The sequence below is a fragment of the Sinohyriopsis cumingii genome, chromosome 4 (assembly GCF_028554795.1).
Source record: "Sinohyriopsis cumingii isolate HCF-2022 chromosome 4, ASM2855479v2, whole genome shotgun sequence".
NCBI classification, from domain to species: Eukaryota; Metazoa; Mollusca; class Bivalvia; order Unionida; family Unionidae; genus Sinohyriopsis; species Sinohyriopsis cumingii.
The window spans coordinates 23465321-23479859 of NC_142964.1; the positions used below are offsets into that span (position 1 = coordinate 23465321).

The following is a 14539-nucleotide window of genomic DNA, read 5'->3' on the forward strand; positions in this document are numbered from 1 at the left end:
CCAAACACTTTTGTCCAGTCGACATTCTGGACCTGTTAGCAAATTTCTAAGGTGACAAAGTTCAATCTTTGGGAGATAAGCTTGATAGCACAATTTCAACTGATTCAACATCACCATAAAATTGCAATACAGTGCATACACTTCAACCTTTAACTGCATTTGAACTTGTCAGTGTGAATATGGTACATACAAATATAATGAAGAGTGCCCCAAAGTCATGTGAACTCAATCCAATTCTGAAATCATTGATGCTTGAGTGCCTAGATTTAATATTGCCTTTACTAACCAATGTTATCAATAATGCTCCCTCATTCAGGAAATTCCCATCAATAATGCTCCCTCATTCAGGGAATTCCCATCAATAATGCTCCCTCATTCAGGGAATTACCATCAATAATGCTCCCTCATTCAGGGAATTCCCATAATTTTTTCAAAACTGCCAATCTTAAGTCTCTGTTGAAGAAACCAACACTTCACCTGAATGATTTAATCAACTACCAACCTGTTTCTAACCTCTCATTCATTTAAAAAATCTTGGAAAAAGAAAAAAGTTCTATTCAAACTTGTCTCTCATCTGAGTTCAAATAGTCTTTTCAGCAAAGTATAGTCTGCATCACCATGCAAAAACTTCATCATTCATATCCTTTACCTCAAACAACAAGCATCGGTAATGCCAACATTAAATTTACAGTCAGTATGAAACCTATGTGCTATTCTCAACAGTATGCTATCATTACATCAATATGTAATGAACATATGCAAGGCTGCATATCTGGAGCTGAGATGCATCAGCTAAATTCACAATTTTCTTTTGGGTGATGCCATTGAAACACTTGTGTTCTTTAATACTTTTAAAATTGGACTGTTGTAAATTTCACTTCTGTCTGTTCGTTTCAGTGTTTACTACAGAATCTTCAAAAAATTGCTGCTTGGATCAGCCTTATAGTAAGAAGAACAGAACACACCTCCCTGGTCTTTCTTAATGATTGTCAGCATGTTTTTATTTTGTAATTTCATGGTGTTTGTTCTTGTAATCTTGTTGTTGTATATATTTTTATGTGTTATCTAATATTGTAAAGCACTTCGAGCTTTTAAAGATTAGGGACTGTACTGAGTACACATTATTATTATTAATTTTATTAAACATCATCATCATCGATCCGGTAACCCAAGAGGTTGTTGGGGTATCACATTATTAATAATACTAAAAATCTATCTTAAATGAACACTGATAGAAGATCTTCTACATAATTTGAAATGAACACTTACATAAGAGCCTTTAATAATTTTAAATGAATTTCAAAATGTGAACTTCTATATGTAATCATGCACAAGAATATTACAATTATAAGTGAACTTCTATATGTAATCAACCTCAAGAATATTACAATTTTAAATGAACTTCTATATGTAATCAACCTCAAGAATATTAAAATTTTAAATGAACTTCTATATGTAATCAACCTCAAGAATATTAAAATTTTAAGTGAACTTCTATATGTAATCAACCTCAAGACTATTAAAATTTTAAATGAATTTCTATATGTAATCAACCTCAAGAATATTAAAATTTTAGGTGAACTTCTATATGTAATCATACTCAAGACTATTAAAATTTTAAATGAACTTCTACATGTAATCAACCTCAAGAATATTAAAATTTTAAGTGAACTTCTACATGTAATCATACTCAAGAATATTAAAATTTTAAATGAACTTCTATATGTAATCAACCTCAAGAATATTACAATTTTAAGTGAACTTCTATATGTAATCAACCTCAAGACTATTAAAATTTTAAATGAACTTCTATATGTAATCAACCTCAAGAATATTAAAATTTTAAGTGAACTTCTATATGTAATCATACTCAAAAATATTAAAATTTTAAATGAACTTCTACATGTAATCATACTCAAGAATATTAAAATTTTAAGTGAACTTCTACATGTAATCAACCTCAAGAATATTAAAATTTTAAGTGAACTTCTATATGTAATCAACCTCAAGAATATTAAAATTTTAAATGAACTTCTATATGTAATCAACCTCAAAAATATTAAAATTTTAAGTGAACTTCTATATGTAATCATACTCAAGAATATTACAATTTTAAGTGAACTTCTATATGTAATCAACCTCAAGACTATTAAAATTTTAAATGAACTTCTACATGTAATCATACTCAAGAATATGAAAATTTTAAATGAACTTCTACATGTAATCAACCTCAAGAATATTAAAATTTTAAGTGAACTTCTACATGTAATCATACTCAAGAATATTAAAATTTTAAATGAACTTCTATATGTAATCAACCTCAAGAATATTACAATTTTAAGTGAACTTCTATATGTAATCAACCTCAAGACTATTAAAATTTTAAATGAACTTCTATATGTAATCAACCTCAAGAATATTAAAATTTTAAGTGAACTTCTACATGTAATCAACCTCAAGAATATTAAAATTTTAAGTGAACTTCTATATGTAATCAACCTCAAGAGTATTAAAATTTTAAATGAACTTCTATATGTAATCAACCTCAAGAATATTAAAATTTTAAGTGAACTTCTATATGTAATCATACTCAAGAATATTACAATTTTAAGTGAACTTCTACATGTAATCATACTCAAAAATATTTTTAAAAAAATTAAATTCTGGTTGCATTTGGTTATAGTAATTTGTGTTTTTCTTCTGTTGTTCATGATGACAGGAACATAATAAAACTTGAAACAGGTCCATATGACAAAGATGTTACCAATAATAGGGTACAAGTTAAGAAACATAACCAGGAAAATTTTCTAAAACAGGGACCGTAACTTGGTAAGAGTTTCATTCCAACAGGTGCAAATCAAACCTGATATTTATATTCTTGATATTAAGTCCTATGAAAGGAGACAACATTTCACAATTAGCCAAGTAAGCCTGCAAAATTAAAAAGTGAAACTCCAGCTTACTAGCTAAATTGTTACATAAATTTGTTGACCATTTTCTCTGCACCATTGTTGCTGTTGTCCAGTATTTCCAAATATGATTTACTATACCCTATACCAAATTTATTGTTAACTCACCAAGTCCTTCAAATTTACTGTGCATACCATAGTTATTCTATTAGATGTCCAGGGAGTGGTGCAAATTCTGATGGGAGGTAGGGGAACTGAATACATCACTGTTTGACTGAAAACTCATAAATTATTTGATTTTTCTAACAGTTGTTGTACAGTAAAACCTGTTATGAGAGACCGCCCCTTATGCCAACCAAAAGCGGTCTCTCAAGACAGGTGGTCTCTCATAAGAGGTGTGTGAAAATGGACTGGTTTTCAGGGTCAATAGTTAGCACTGTTGACAAATAAATAAAACCCATACTCACTGTACATGTACCTATCCTTTATTCATAAATCTTGTTAAATATTGCATGCATTCCTCTCAAAATATCTTTATATAATAAAGATATACATCTATCAAACAACAAGAATAAAATTTATATTTCAGCATCACATTAATATGTACAAGAAATGAACAGATATGATGTATATAATTCTATACACTTATTCACTTGTTTTTTTTTTTAAAATCCATTATACTTTGTTGACATGTTTTACTCAGCTGTTTGGTCTGAACATGTATCTCAATTACTGCCTTTTCCTGAATCAACTTTCCACTTACTGGTATGTTTTTACTCCTTGCAACACAAAACCACTCCCATACTCACTCGTTCAGATGTCCGTAAACTGTCCGTCGTGCCGTGGCATATTTCCTCTCTGCTTGTGCACCTTTCTGCCATTCGTTTCTAATGGACTCCTTGTCTTTGATTACATTTTGAACTTGCGTTTTACCGACGCTTAAGCTGACTGCTATTTTGCAAGCAGTCTCCCATTTTTCATTTCTTTCAATGACATTAATCCTTTCTTCCAGTGTTAAAATTTTTCTTTTTTTCAGCGGAGGTTCTGCCATTGTTATTAGTGTTGATGTTATAAAGACTATCGGTTTTTATCAGGTTTTGGGGAACTGTGGAATAAATATATATTACGTACCAATGAATGAAGCCAAAAGACATAATTAACTCATCAAGAAACAATACATTTATTCTGAGACGAAGTTTAAATCAAGAGCGTTATAGCTCGATAAACAAAGGTTGTGACCATCTGCACCCAGGTAAACAGATGGTGGCTTGGTGAAACACTAACAAAAGAAATAAAAAATAATTTTAAAAAAATCCGGAAATGATTCTCACTTACTAGTATTAAAGACAATGAGCTCTTTCACCCTCCAGGCCTTATGGATTAACTGGAAAGACAAACGATGTACTCAAACCTACACTGAAGCCCTTTCAAACAATTTCTCACTGGGACATAAGGACTACTGGCATTTTGTGAGTTTTCATAAAGATAAAGAAAAAATACAAACTTCTAAATTGACTGCGTATATCCATCATTACTCCCTTTGATGTTACTCTTACTGGCAATTCACATGACTTCGGCACTACAATGGCAGTTAGTGACATGTACTTTAGTCTGGTTTACTGCAGTTTACAAATGCAGTTTACAAATGACACCGTACGCTGGAGTTGTAAATTTCACAAAACTGGTACTGTAGCAAGACAAATTCTTTTTAATTACTTTATTAGAGCAATCTTTACTATTTATGCAGTCTTTGTTACAAAGGATTAAATGATGGTTAGAGGTGTTTATCTCAATATATGGTTGTTCAACTATAGTGTTATTTAATGTGCGCTTTGTTTGCATACTACATTTATCCTGAGGTCTAGTGTTTACAAAGGATTAAGTTAAGGTCAGTGGTGTCAATCTGTTTTGTTTTTTTGGCGAGGCGGTCGTTCATAGCAGTGTCAAAATGCATATTTTGCCAAGAAATCGCGGTCGCTGGTCGCGTTGAGCAGGTGGTCATTCATAACAGAGCATTTATATAGTAAAATTGATCCATGCATTACGATTGTGGTCGGAAATGACAGGTTTTACTGTATTACTCATACACAGTGTTAATTATCTGGACATGCCATAATGGTTATATACAGATCTATAAGTCCTGACAAAGCAAGAATTAGTTTTTATTGTGGAAAAAATGGGGAGGGGGCATATATTTGAATACCTACTGTAATTTAATGATTTAAGAGAGAAGTACAACAAGCTATTTCTCAATAAGACTTTAAGTGAGAAATCTGTAACTCAGTTTGATTTGTTTTGTAAGTTTTAACAATTCTAACATATTACTGGCATGACCATGTCAAGGAAATGTTAAAAAAGTGTCTTTAATATTATATACAAAGACAGCCAATCTAGACTGGTATAGAACCCATGACCCTTGGATGATATACAAAGACAGCGAATCTGGACTGGTATAGAAGTCAGGACCCTTGGATGACATAAAGAGACAGCCAATCTGGGCTGTTATAGACCCTTGGATGACACATAAAGACAGCCAATCTGGACTGGTATTGAACCAATGACCCTTGGATGGCAAACAGACAGCCAACCTGGGCTGATATAGAACTCATGACCCTTGGATGACATACAAAGACAGTCAACCTGGACAGGAACATAATCACAACAACTCATGACCCTTGGATGACATACAAAGACAGCCAATCTGGGCTGGTACTGAACCCATGACCCTTGGATTATGAGTTTGACACTATAATGACATACAAAGACAGCCAACCTGGGCTGGTATAGAACTCATGACCCTCAGATGACATACAAAGACAGCCAACATGGACTGGTATAGAACCAATGTCCCTTGAAAGACAAACAAAACAGCCAATCTGGGCTGGTACAGAACTGGCATAGAAGTCATGATCCCGGAATGACATACAAAAACAGCCAACCTGGGCTGGTATAGAACCACTAACCCTTGGATGACATAAAAAGACAGCCAACTGGACTGGTATAGAACTCATGACCCTTGGATGACATACAAAGACAGCCAATCTGGACTTGCATAGAACCGATTACCCTCGGATAACGAGTCTTACACTGTACCAAATGAGCTATAGATACTCATGTGCGAATCAAACTTAACTAGGTCAACTTGATATAAATAATAATATGGCTTCCATCCACTGAGTCATTCAAATGATATAGTGTGGAAATGAAATGCATGCTGTATGGATGGACAGGACAAAGAAATGGGCAAGATGTACTAGCAATAATACAGTATGGATGAGAGGTTGTGACTTCCATATGCCCCTTCAAAAAATATGGCATATATATATATATATATATATATATATATATATATATATATATATATATATATATATATAATAGATGGAAGGCAGTGAGTGTGATAAGATCCTTCCACAGAATATGGTAAGATATATGTAATATGGATGGAAAAGTAAGTTTCATATGCCTCCTCCTCTATAGCATATGAAAAGTATAAAAAATCTTTATAACAAATGACACCAGAATTAATCTTAAACTCCTAACCTTTATCCAAATTAATTACTGGATTCAACTTCCAAATAAAATGGGGAAAAATATCTAAACTGGAGATAAAGTTATTTCATAAAACTTTATATTGTTTTAAAATGCTTCACAGAGGAAAGCTGATATATATTAGACAATTTTATTTATATTTTGGGGGGAGGGGGGATAGAGATTGAGGTTCCAGAGGATGTAGATGATGACTGTAAGTTTCTATTACAAACAAATAAAAATGTTTAAAACCTTACCATGCATTTGTAGCATGGACCCAAGGTTTGTTAAATGCCTTAATCCTAGCTACCTTTTTGTATTCCTCTTGCATTTTTTCTTGGCGCAGAATTCTACTGACATCACTGTCTATACTCTCAAAGAATTGGTCTCCCTCCTGGGAATGTGGGGCTGCTGGTTGAGGAGGGGGAATCCTGACTGCCTGCTGTGATGGAGGAAGGAAATCACCATCCAGATCTGAAAAAGTGATTTAAGTTGCGCCATGAGCATGGGATCATGTTTTTGTTGCAATTTTTGTCCTTTGCTGCCCAGTTCTTGACCCTGTGTCCTTTGTCATTCAGTTACTGACTCCCTATACTTTGTCACCTTTTTCTTGACCATGTCCTCTGTCACCTAATTCATGAACCTGTGTCCTTTGTCTGTTCTGCAATGATCCCAATATTAAACTTATCAAGTCCACTCAATATGATTAGCCTGTTTCCTGCTGACTTAGTTTGTATTATATCATAATGCTGCATGCTGATCTAGAATAGATCCCAGCTTCACTAAACATTTCAAACTTCCTTCCTCAATTAAGATTTTGAATATCTTTCTTACTGCTTGATTGTTAACAACGCATTTTTTTCAGAGAACATTCATGAGACATCAGGGATTTAAATACAGCCATAATATCTTAAATTCTTCTGTTAAGAGTTTTACTTTATCTTGAAGGAAATGAGGGTTTCCTCCACTTATTTTATTGAGAATAACAAGGTTCTCACATGTTCAATTTCAAAACTAAATTGTTGTTGTGTAGCCTTTCCGCTATTTGTACATCTGAAAAATATATGAATACTGTCAGATGTATGGTAAATAAAATATACAAATATTGTCATATAAGAAAAATATATGAATATCGTTGTTAAGTATGATAAGAAAATATATCAATATTGTTTTAGATATAAAAAAAATAGATCAATATTGCTTTAGATATGATAAGAAAAAGACATGAATATTGTTTGATGTATGATAAACAGGATAAAGTAAATTATCAATTTTATAAGAAATTTTTGAAACCTGGGCCAGGTGTTTTTAGTTACTATGAAACTATTTTGTGGCTAATTCATATATATTTAACTTCTGAAGACATCTATAGTTTCTGTGGCTAATTCATATATAATATATTTAACTTCTGAAGACATTTATAGTTTTTGTGGCTAATTCATATATAATATATTTAACTTCTGAAGACATCTATAGTTTTTTGTGGCTAATTCATATATAATATATTTAACTTCTGAAGACATCTATAGTTTTTGTAGCTAATTCATATATAATATATTTAACTTCTGAAGACATCTATAGTTTTTGTGGCTAATTCATATATATTATATTTAACTTCTGAAGACATTTATAGTTTTTGTCGCTAATTCATATATATTTAACTTCTGAAGACATCTATAGTTTTTGTGGCTAATTCATATATATTTAACTTCTGAAGACATCTATAGTTATGGTGGCTAATTCATGTATAATATATTTAACTTCTGAAGACATCTATAGTTTTTGTGGCTAATTCATATATATTATATTTAACTTCTGAAGACATCTATAGTTTTTGTGGCTAATTCATATATATTATATTTAACTTCTGAAGACATTTATAGTTTCTGTCGCTAATTCATATATATTTAACTTCTGAAGACATCTATAATTTTTTAATCAATCACCATCTGTTTGTACCCCCTACCGATGTCAATCAAGAAAATTTTTAATGTGATAACAATTGCACAGAACGTAGTCATTCCATTCAATAATTTCTAATTTCTAACCTGACTGTGACCAGGGTGACCTGAATACTGTTATCATCTGTGTGCTGCATGCTTACCAGAGTTTCTGTACTAAGACAACACCATATTGCGTACACTATGGGCGAGTCTATTTTCCTCAGACAACCAACTGACATAGTTCATCCTATGCTGTAACTGCCAGATAATTCTGTAAATTAGCATAACGTTGAGAGTTATACCCCTTTACACACATGTACATAGAAGTTACACCACTAGGTAAATCAACGTGAAAGGAAAATTTGTAGATGTCATTCTTTTCATTTGCTTGATTTGGCATTGTAAATATTGGAAGCAGATGACGTTATAACATCTCATATATTACATCTCATATAAACTGCTCCGGTGGCCTAGTGGTTAGAGTGTCTGCCTTGGATGCGGGAGGTCGTGGGTTTGATCCATGGCCTTGTCATACCAAAGACATAAAAAATGGTACTAACAGTTGCCTCACTTGGCGCTCAGCATTAAGAGGTTAGTGTTAGGACTGTTCGGCCTGGTGTCAGGATAATGTGACTGGGTGGGACATCATGCTACATGTCTGCGGCATGATGCCCCAGTGCTAGATATCACTATAAACTGCTACACTGTAGACATCATAGTGATATGACTGGAACATTGTTAAAGCTATGTTAAAAGTTCAAATCACACACACACATCTCATATACATACATATGTAGTCATGCATCCAACCCTTTGCTGAAAATGGACTTGTCCAGGAATAGAAAATGACCGGTGAGCAGGATCATCTTTGACACTGAAAACTTCCATGTGGTATGAAACACACAGCTGATAATATTGTTAGGTCCCCCTGGTCATCATCAGGTTTGAAATTTTAAATCAATGAATGAACCAAATAAGTTCTGTGCATTATTTTATCTCATTCGTTTTGTTTTTTTTAAATTGGTAGAAGAGTACAAACAAATGGGAAGGTATATGCAGACTTTAACTAAAAAATAAATTATGATCAGTATATTTATACATACCTTTTCAAATCACCATAAAACTGTCAACTCTGTCAAGTCAAATGTTGCACATATACAAATACACTGAATATGATTACCTTAACCATTACAAGGTTGTGCAAATTACAAACCCCTTTCCACATGTAAGATGAAAATAATGTAGACGTGGAAGGCAATGAAACTAAGTACTCACTGTCTGTTGTTGACTGCTGTTTAGATTCTGATAATTTATTGAATTCTTCAAGACTCATGGCATTTGGTTTGTCTTTCTTCTTTTTCTTTTTTCCTTCCTTACTGTCTCCAGTAGCTTTGTCAGTATCTCCCCTGCCTTGATGTTGCTGCTGCAAGTGTTTTGGTTGCTACAAGAAGTGAAACTGTATGTAATAAAAATGTTATCTGAGCACATCTGTGAATGTAACAAATGTTCTGATAAATGAGCACACCTGTGCATGTAACAAACATTCTGACAGCTAAGCACACCTGTGAATGTAACAAATATTCTGACAGCTGAGCACACCTGTGAATGTAACAAACATTCTGACAGATTCAACAACAAAATTTGCAAGAGTAACAATGCATAATATACTGTAGGAAATGTTGACACCATTGTGAGTAGTACTGTACAATTCACTGTGACATTACTATAACAACCAATACAACATGTACCAACAATTGTGTCAGTAATGGACCATGGACATCCCAGGAATGATATGCCATGGAGAATAATATTTTCAACAAGTTGAATAAAAATGTGTACAAGTTTGTTCAAATAGAGATACCATATTTCATGTAGTTTTCTGAACACGAAAAAATAATTATTAATTTCAGTGTAAGAAAAATTATATGTAAAATAAATAATTATCATTTGGTGGTACTAACCATGTATGATAAATAAAGGGATTGTACCGGAACACACACCACTCGACAACCTAATGGTACAAAAGTACAAAGTAAATGTATATTTTCTGTCTCATTCTGCTCTCAACTCAAGAACCAAACTGCAATAAATATAAAAGCACTCAAAAAGAGTTTTGTTGTTATTAGTGGACAAAAGAGAGAGAGGGGGAGAGGATTATGTTTCATTGTACAAGATTTTCTGCATTTAGAGCATATGTAGCTGTTATGTTGTGTAATGTTGGCAAAATGATTAAGATGGTTTTAACATGTATTAGTTATAGATATTAGATATTGGTAAATTGTATGCTATGATATGAGTCCACAATGTCAAGAAATTAAGTGCAACTTGTATTTTTACAGCAACAATAATCTCATTATCAAATTGCAATAGAAAATAAAGAACTCGAAATCACGTTTTAGTTAATGCGTGCGAGTGTGCACGCATGCATGAGAGAGAGAGAGATGAAGCAAAATTTTGTCAGTGTACAAGACCGTATTTATCCAGGGTGCTTTTTATTTTGTAACTTTTGCAAAGAGAAAAAAAAGAGACTATTTTCAATTACCTGATGATTGTGATAATCCTCATGTATTACAATCCTACTATATTCCATTATCAATAAACACAGCTAAATCAGCAATTCATTCTTGTTTTAATTACGATGTGCATTATCACAGCAACCAAATGGCTATGCATTATTATTCACATGATAATTAAACTTTGGTTATCCAACTGAAACCAGATTGAGGGCAAGAATGGACAGAAGAGGTCAAATCAGCGAGGCTGCCAGTACTGAAATGAGGCTCTCTTTAGGGATATGAAAATCTGTCAATGTGCTATTGAAGCTGCTGTCCATACAGCAGATGTTATAAGGACAAGCGATCATACGCATTACTTGTTATTTGAACTCACCAAAAATGATAAAAGAGGGGTATATCATTTAATAGATTTGAAATAAAATGTTAATTATATCCAAGTCAAAACAGAACAAGCACTTAAAAGATAGTATATGCATATATACGAATTGATTTAACGGAGTCCATGACTTTCAAATTTACGATGGAAAATGACAATGTTTTTTATATTTTATGTTTGCATGACTATAATGAAACAATAAGACTAGTTGACCAATGGTCTGTGGTCTTCACTTTAGCATGTACTGAGATGTAATTTTTGTTGGATAAGAAAACATGAAAGGGCTTCTGAACTCGTTTTAAAATGCATGATGTGTTTTGTTATGGTGACAGACTTAATAAGGAGCACTAATTAATGATAATACTGTGAAGTCCTTTTGTCCATTTGTTAATAAACACCAATAGATACTGGAAAGACAAAAATAGAGCTTATGCACATGGGTGCCCGTAGGATTTTTTGTGTGAGAGGGAGGTCATCAGGATTTTTTTGTGGGGGGGGGGGCAGTCAGTCACGGTCAGGAGAGTTAGTATAGTAAGCAGATACTAAATCTGATATTTACTAACCATTTTGAACTGAATCTTGTCACATATTTTCAGCTTCATTTGCATAACTAAACTTGTTGGAATTTATATATATATATATATATATATATATATATATATATATATATATATATATATATATATATGCAGTATGATTTCGGGGGAGGGGGTGTGTGACCCGCTTGACTTATGCTGCAGGTGCCTATCCTTATGCAACAATCTGAGTATTTTCTCACCAAAAATTAATTATTAACTTTTGTAAAAACAAAATGGAAATACAGTATTTTCTATCTTTTTTGTAAATGTAAATCTTCTTAGTAGAAATTTTATGTCCAATAATTTAATTGATTTTTTGAAAAATTCAAAGTGACATGTATGAAAAATTATGATACTTTTAAATAATTGTTATTTGATAACTGGATTGTGTACAAAAAATTAAAGGGTACAAAAAATACATGAAATACGGTAACAGTTTTGTATATGTAGATGGTGATGTTGATGTCGATTATTACTGATTGTAAAGCAACCAGTATCATGGTTTGATGGTGTTAATGGTGGTGTTGTTGTCTCGTATATCCTCTTTACTAGCTCAGTTAGTGTGCCACCATTCTATTTGTGACAGTAAAGACACCATTAACATACTCAAATCCATAAATACAAAGGATATTTTCTTCTCCTATATTAATAATGGATATATTTCATGATGTGGTACAAAGCCTTTGCTTAATATACACATTAATTTGTATAACACAAGATGAAAAGTATCTGGTATTTAAGCAGGTAAGGAAATTTCTTTTCATTAGATACCAAACTTGCTCCCGATTCAAAGCATATAAGATTCAACACACTCTTCAGCATCCTCACCCTTTCGTAAGTTCACCTCATTTTCACAGGCTGATCAATAATAATAATATCAGTGACTTAAGAGAACAGTACATTTGGAGTGACTTAATCTGTTGCAATACATTAAAAATATCTGACATTATGTAAACTGATTTAGCCTATCCAGCCACAATGCAAGTCCATTTAAAGATGCAGCTTTTTAACACTGTTGACCAGGTTTTATGGGGAACATGACACCACACATGAATGGTAGTTAGTTAAATATTTTCTGTTTCTCCCCCCATCTAAAAAATGCCCATTCTGGAAAAGTAATGCAGTTCCCTATAGCTGTTCTAGCTTACAAATTGCTCATGATTTCTCCCAAAAAAATAAAATTAATGTTGGTGCACACCATCAGGAGTTGCAGGGTATGGAAAATCTATTTTCACAAGTTAAAATACAAGATGCATTTAAAAAAGATTTCACTTGCAGCATAGTTTCCTTTAGCATGAACATAATCAATGACACAGACCTAGAAAGGCTTTCTACAATCCTCTAGCATGATGACAATCACTGACATATACCTATAAAGGCTTTGTACAATCCTCTGGCATGATGACAGTCACTGACATGTATCTATAAAGGCTTTGTACAATCCTCTAGCATGATGACAATCACTGACATAGATCTAGAAAGGTTCCTACAATCCTCTAGTATGATGACAATCACTGACATAGACCGGGAAATGCTTCTACAATCCTCTAGCATGATGACAATCAATGACACAGACCTAGAAAGGCTTCTACAATCCACTAGCATGATGACAATCATCAACATAGACCTAGAAAGGGTTTTTACAATCCTCCAGAATAACGACAATCAATGACATAGATCTAGAAAGGGTTTTTACAATCTTCCAGCGTGATCACAATCAATGAAATAGACCTAGAAAGTCTTTTTACAATCCTTTAACATGAACACAATCACTGACACTGACCTAGAAATGGTTTTTACGATCCTCTAGTATGATGACAATCACTGACATAGACCTAGAAAGGCTTCTACAGTCCTCTAGCATAAAGACAATCAGTGACAAACTATTATGATACTTGTTGATATTTAAAGATGTCTCTGCTGATTTGGAATACAGATTTAAAAATTTTGTCTGCAGCATTTCCAGTGGATTGTACTGGTCAAATATCAAATTTCTTCACTATGTTGAGACATTTTGATATTCATTAACTTTTAGAATGTCATTTTCATGTTGTTCAAATTTAGCTCATATGACTGGTTTCCAACCAAACCTTTTCCCAAGCAGTTATCTATTTATAAAATTTCATGAATGGGAACACAGACAAATTTCACGATGGCCTTTAAATAATTATGCTTTATGTATCAGAAATTGCCTGTGAACATTCTGGCATCTGCATTAATAGTGAAATTTTAATATGATTAATAAAAAATTGTATTGTATGATATCCTTATCACATGGTTTATGGCCCTTGGTCAAATCAGTTTCTGAATCTGCTGCTTAAATTAGGTCCAAACTAAATTTGGAATATTGTTGACTTCTGACAAAATCTTAGTACAGTGTGACCCCACTATAGCAAGCTCCGTTATAATTTGGATATAACACGGTCGTGTGTGGCTCCTGAAGTTTTGTGCACATGTATTTTTCTTGTACACCAGGAAAACATTCTTTCTCTAAAGTACGAACAAATTGTAAAATGGTTATTATCATTTTGGGGAAGAGATCACATATGAATAATACAAGTCAATCATGGTGTGGCTCCTGAAATTTTATAAGTATTTTTCTCATACACGAAAAAGTAGTTTTTTCTTCTTAAAAGTACAAAAAATAACGTGAAAAAAGTTTATTCTGGGATCGTGTAGGGCTTCG

The 14539-nt window shown here is 32.8% G+C and overlaps 1 protein-coding gene across 1 annotated transcript in view; it reads right to left on the minus strand.

The window, feature by feature from the left end:
* The window catches only part of LOC149800813 (uncharacterized), a 72569-nt gene that overhangs the window by 33460 nt on the left and 24570 nt on the right, over positions 1–14539 (minus strand). The window contains exons 4-5 of the mRNA XM_089954808.1: positions 9659–9824; positions 6751–6914 (exon numbers count right to left, since the gene is read on the minus strand). Of these exons, the coding sequence (XP_089810934.1) occupies positions 6751–6914; positions 9659–9824 (330 nt within the window). The remainder of the gene's footprint in view (positions 1–6750; positions 6915–9658; positions 9825–14539) is intronic.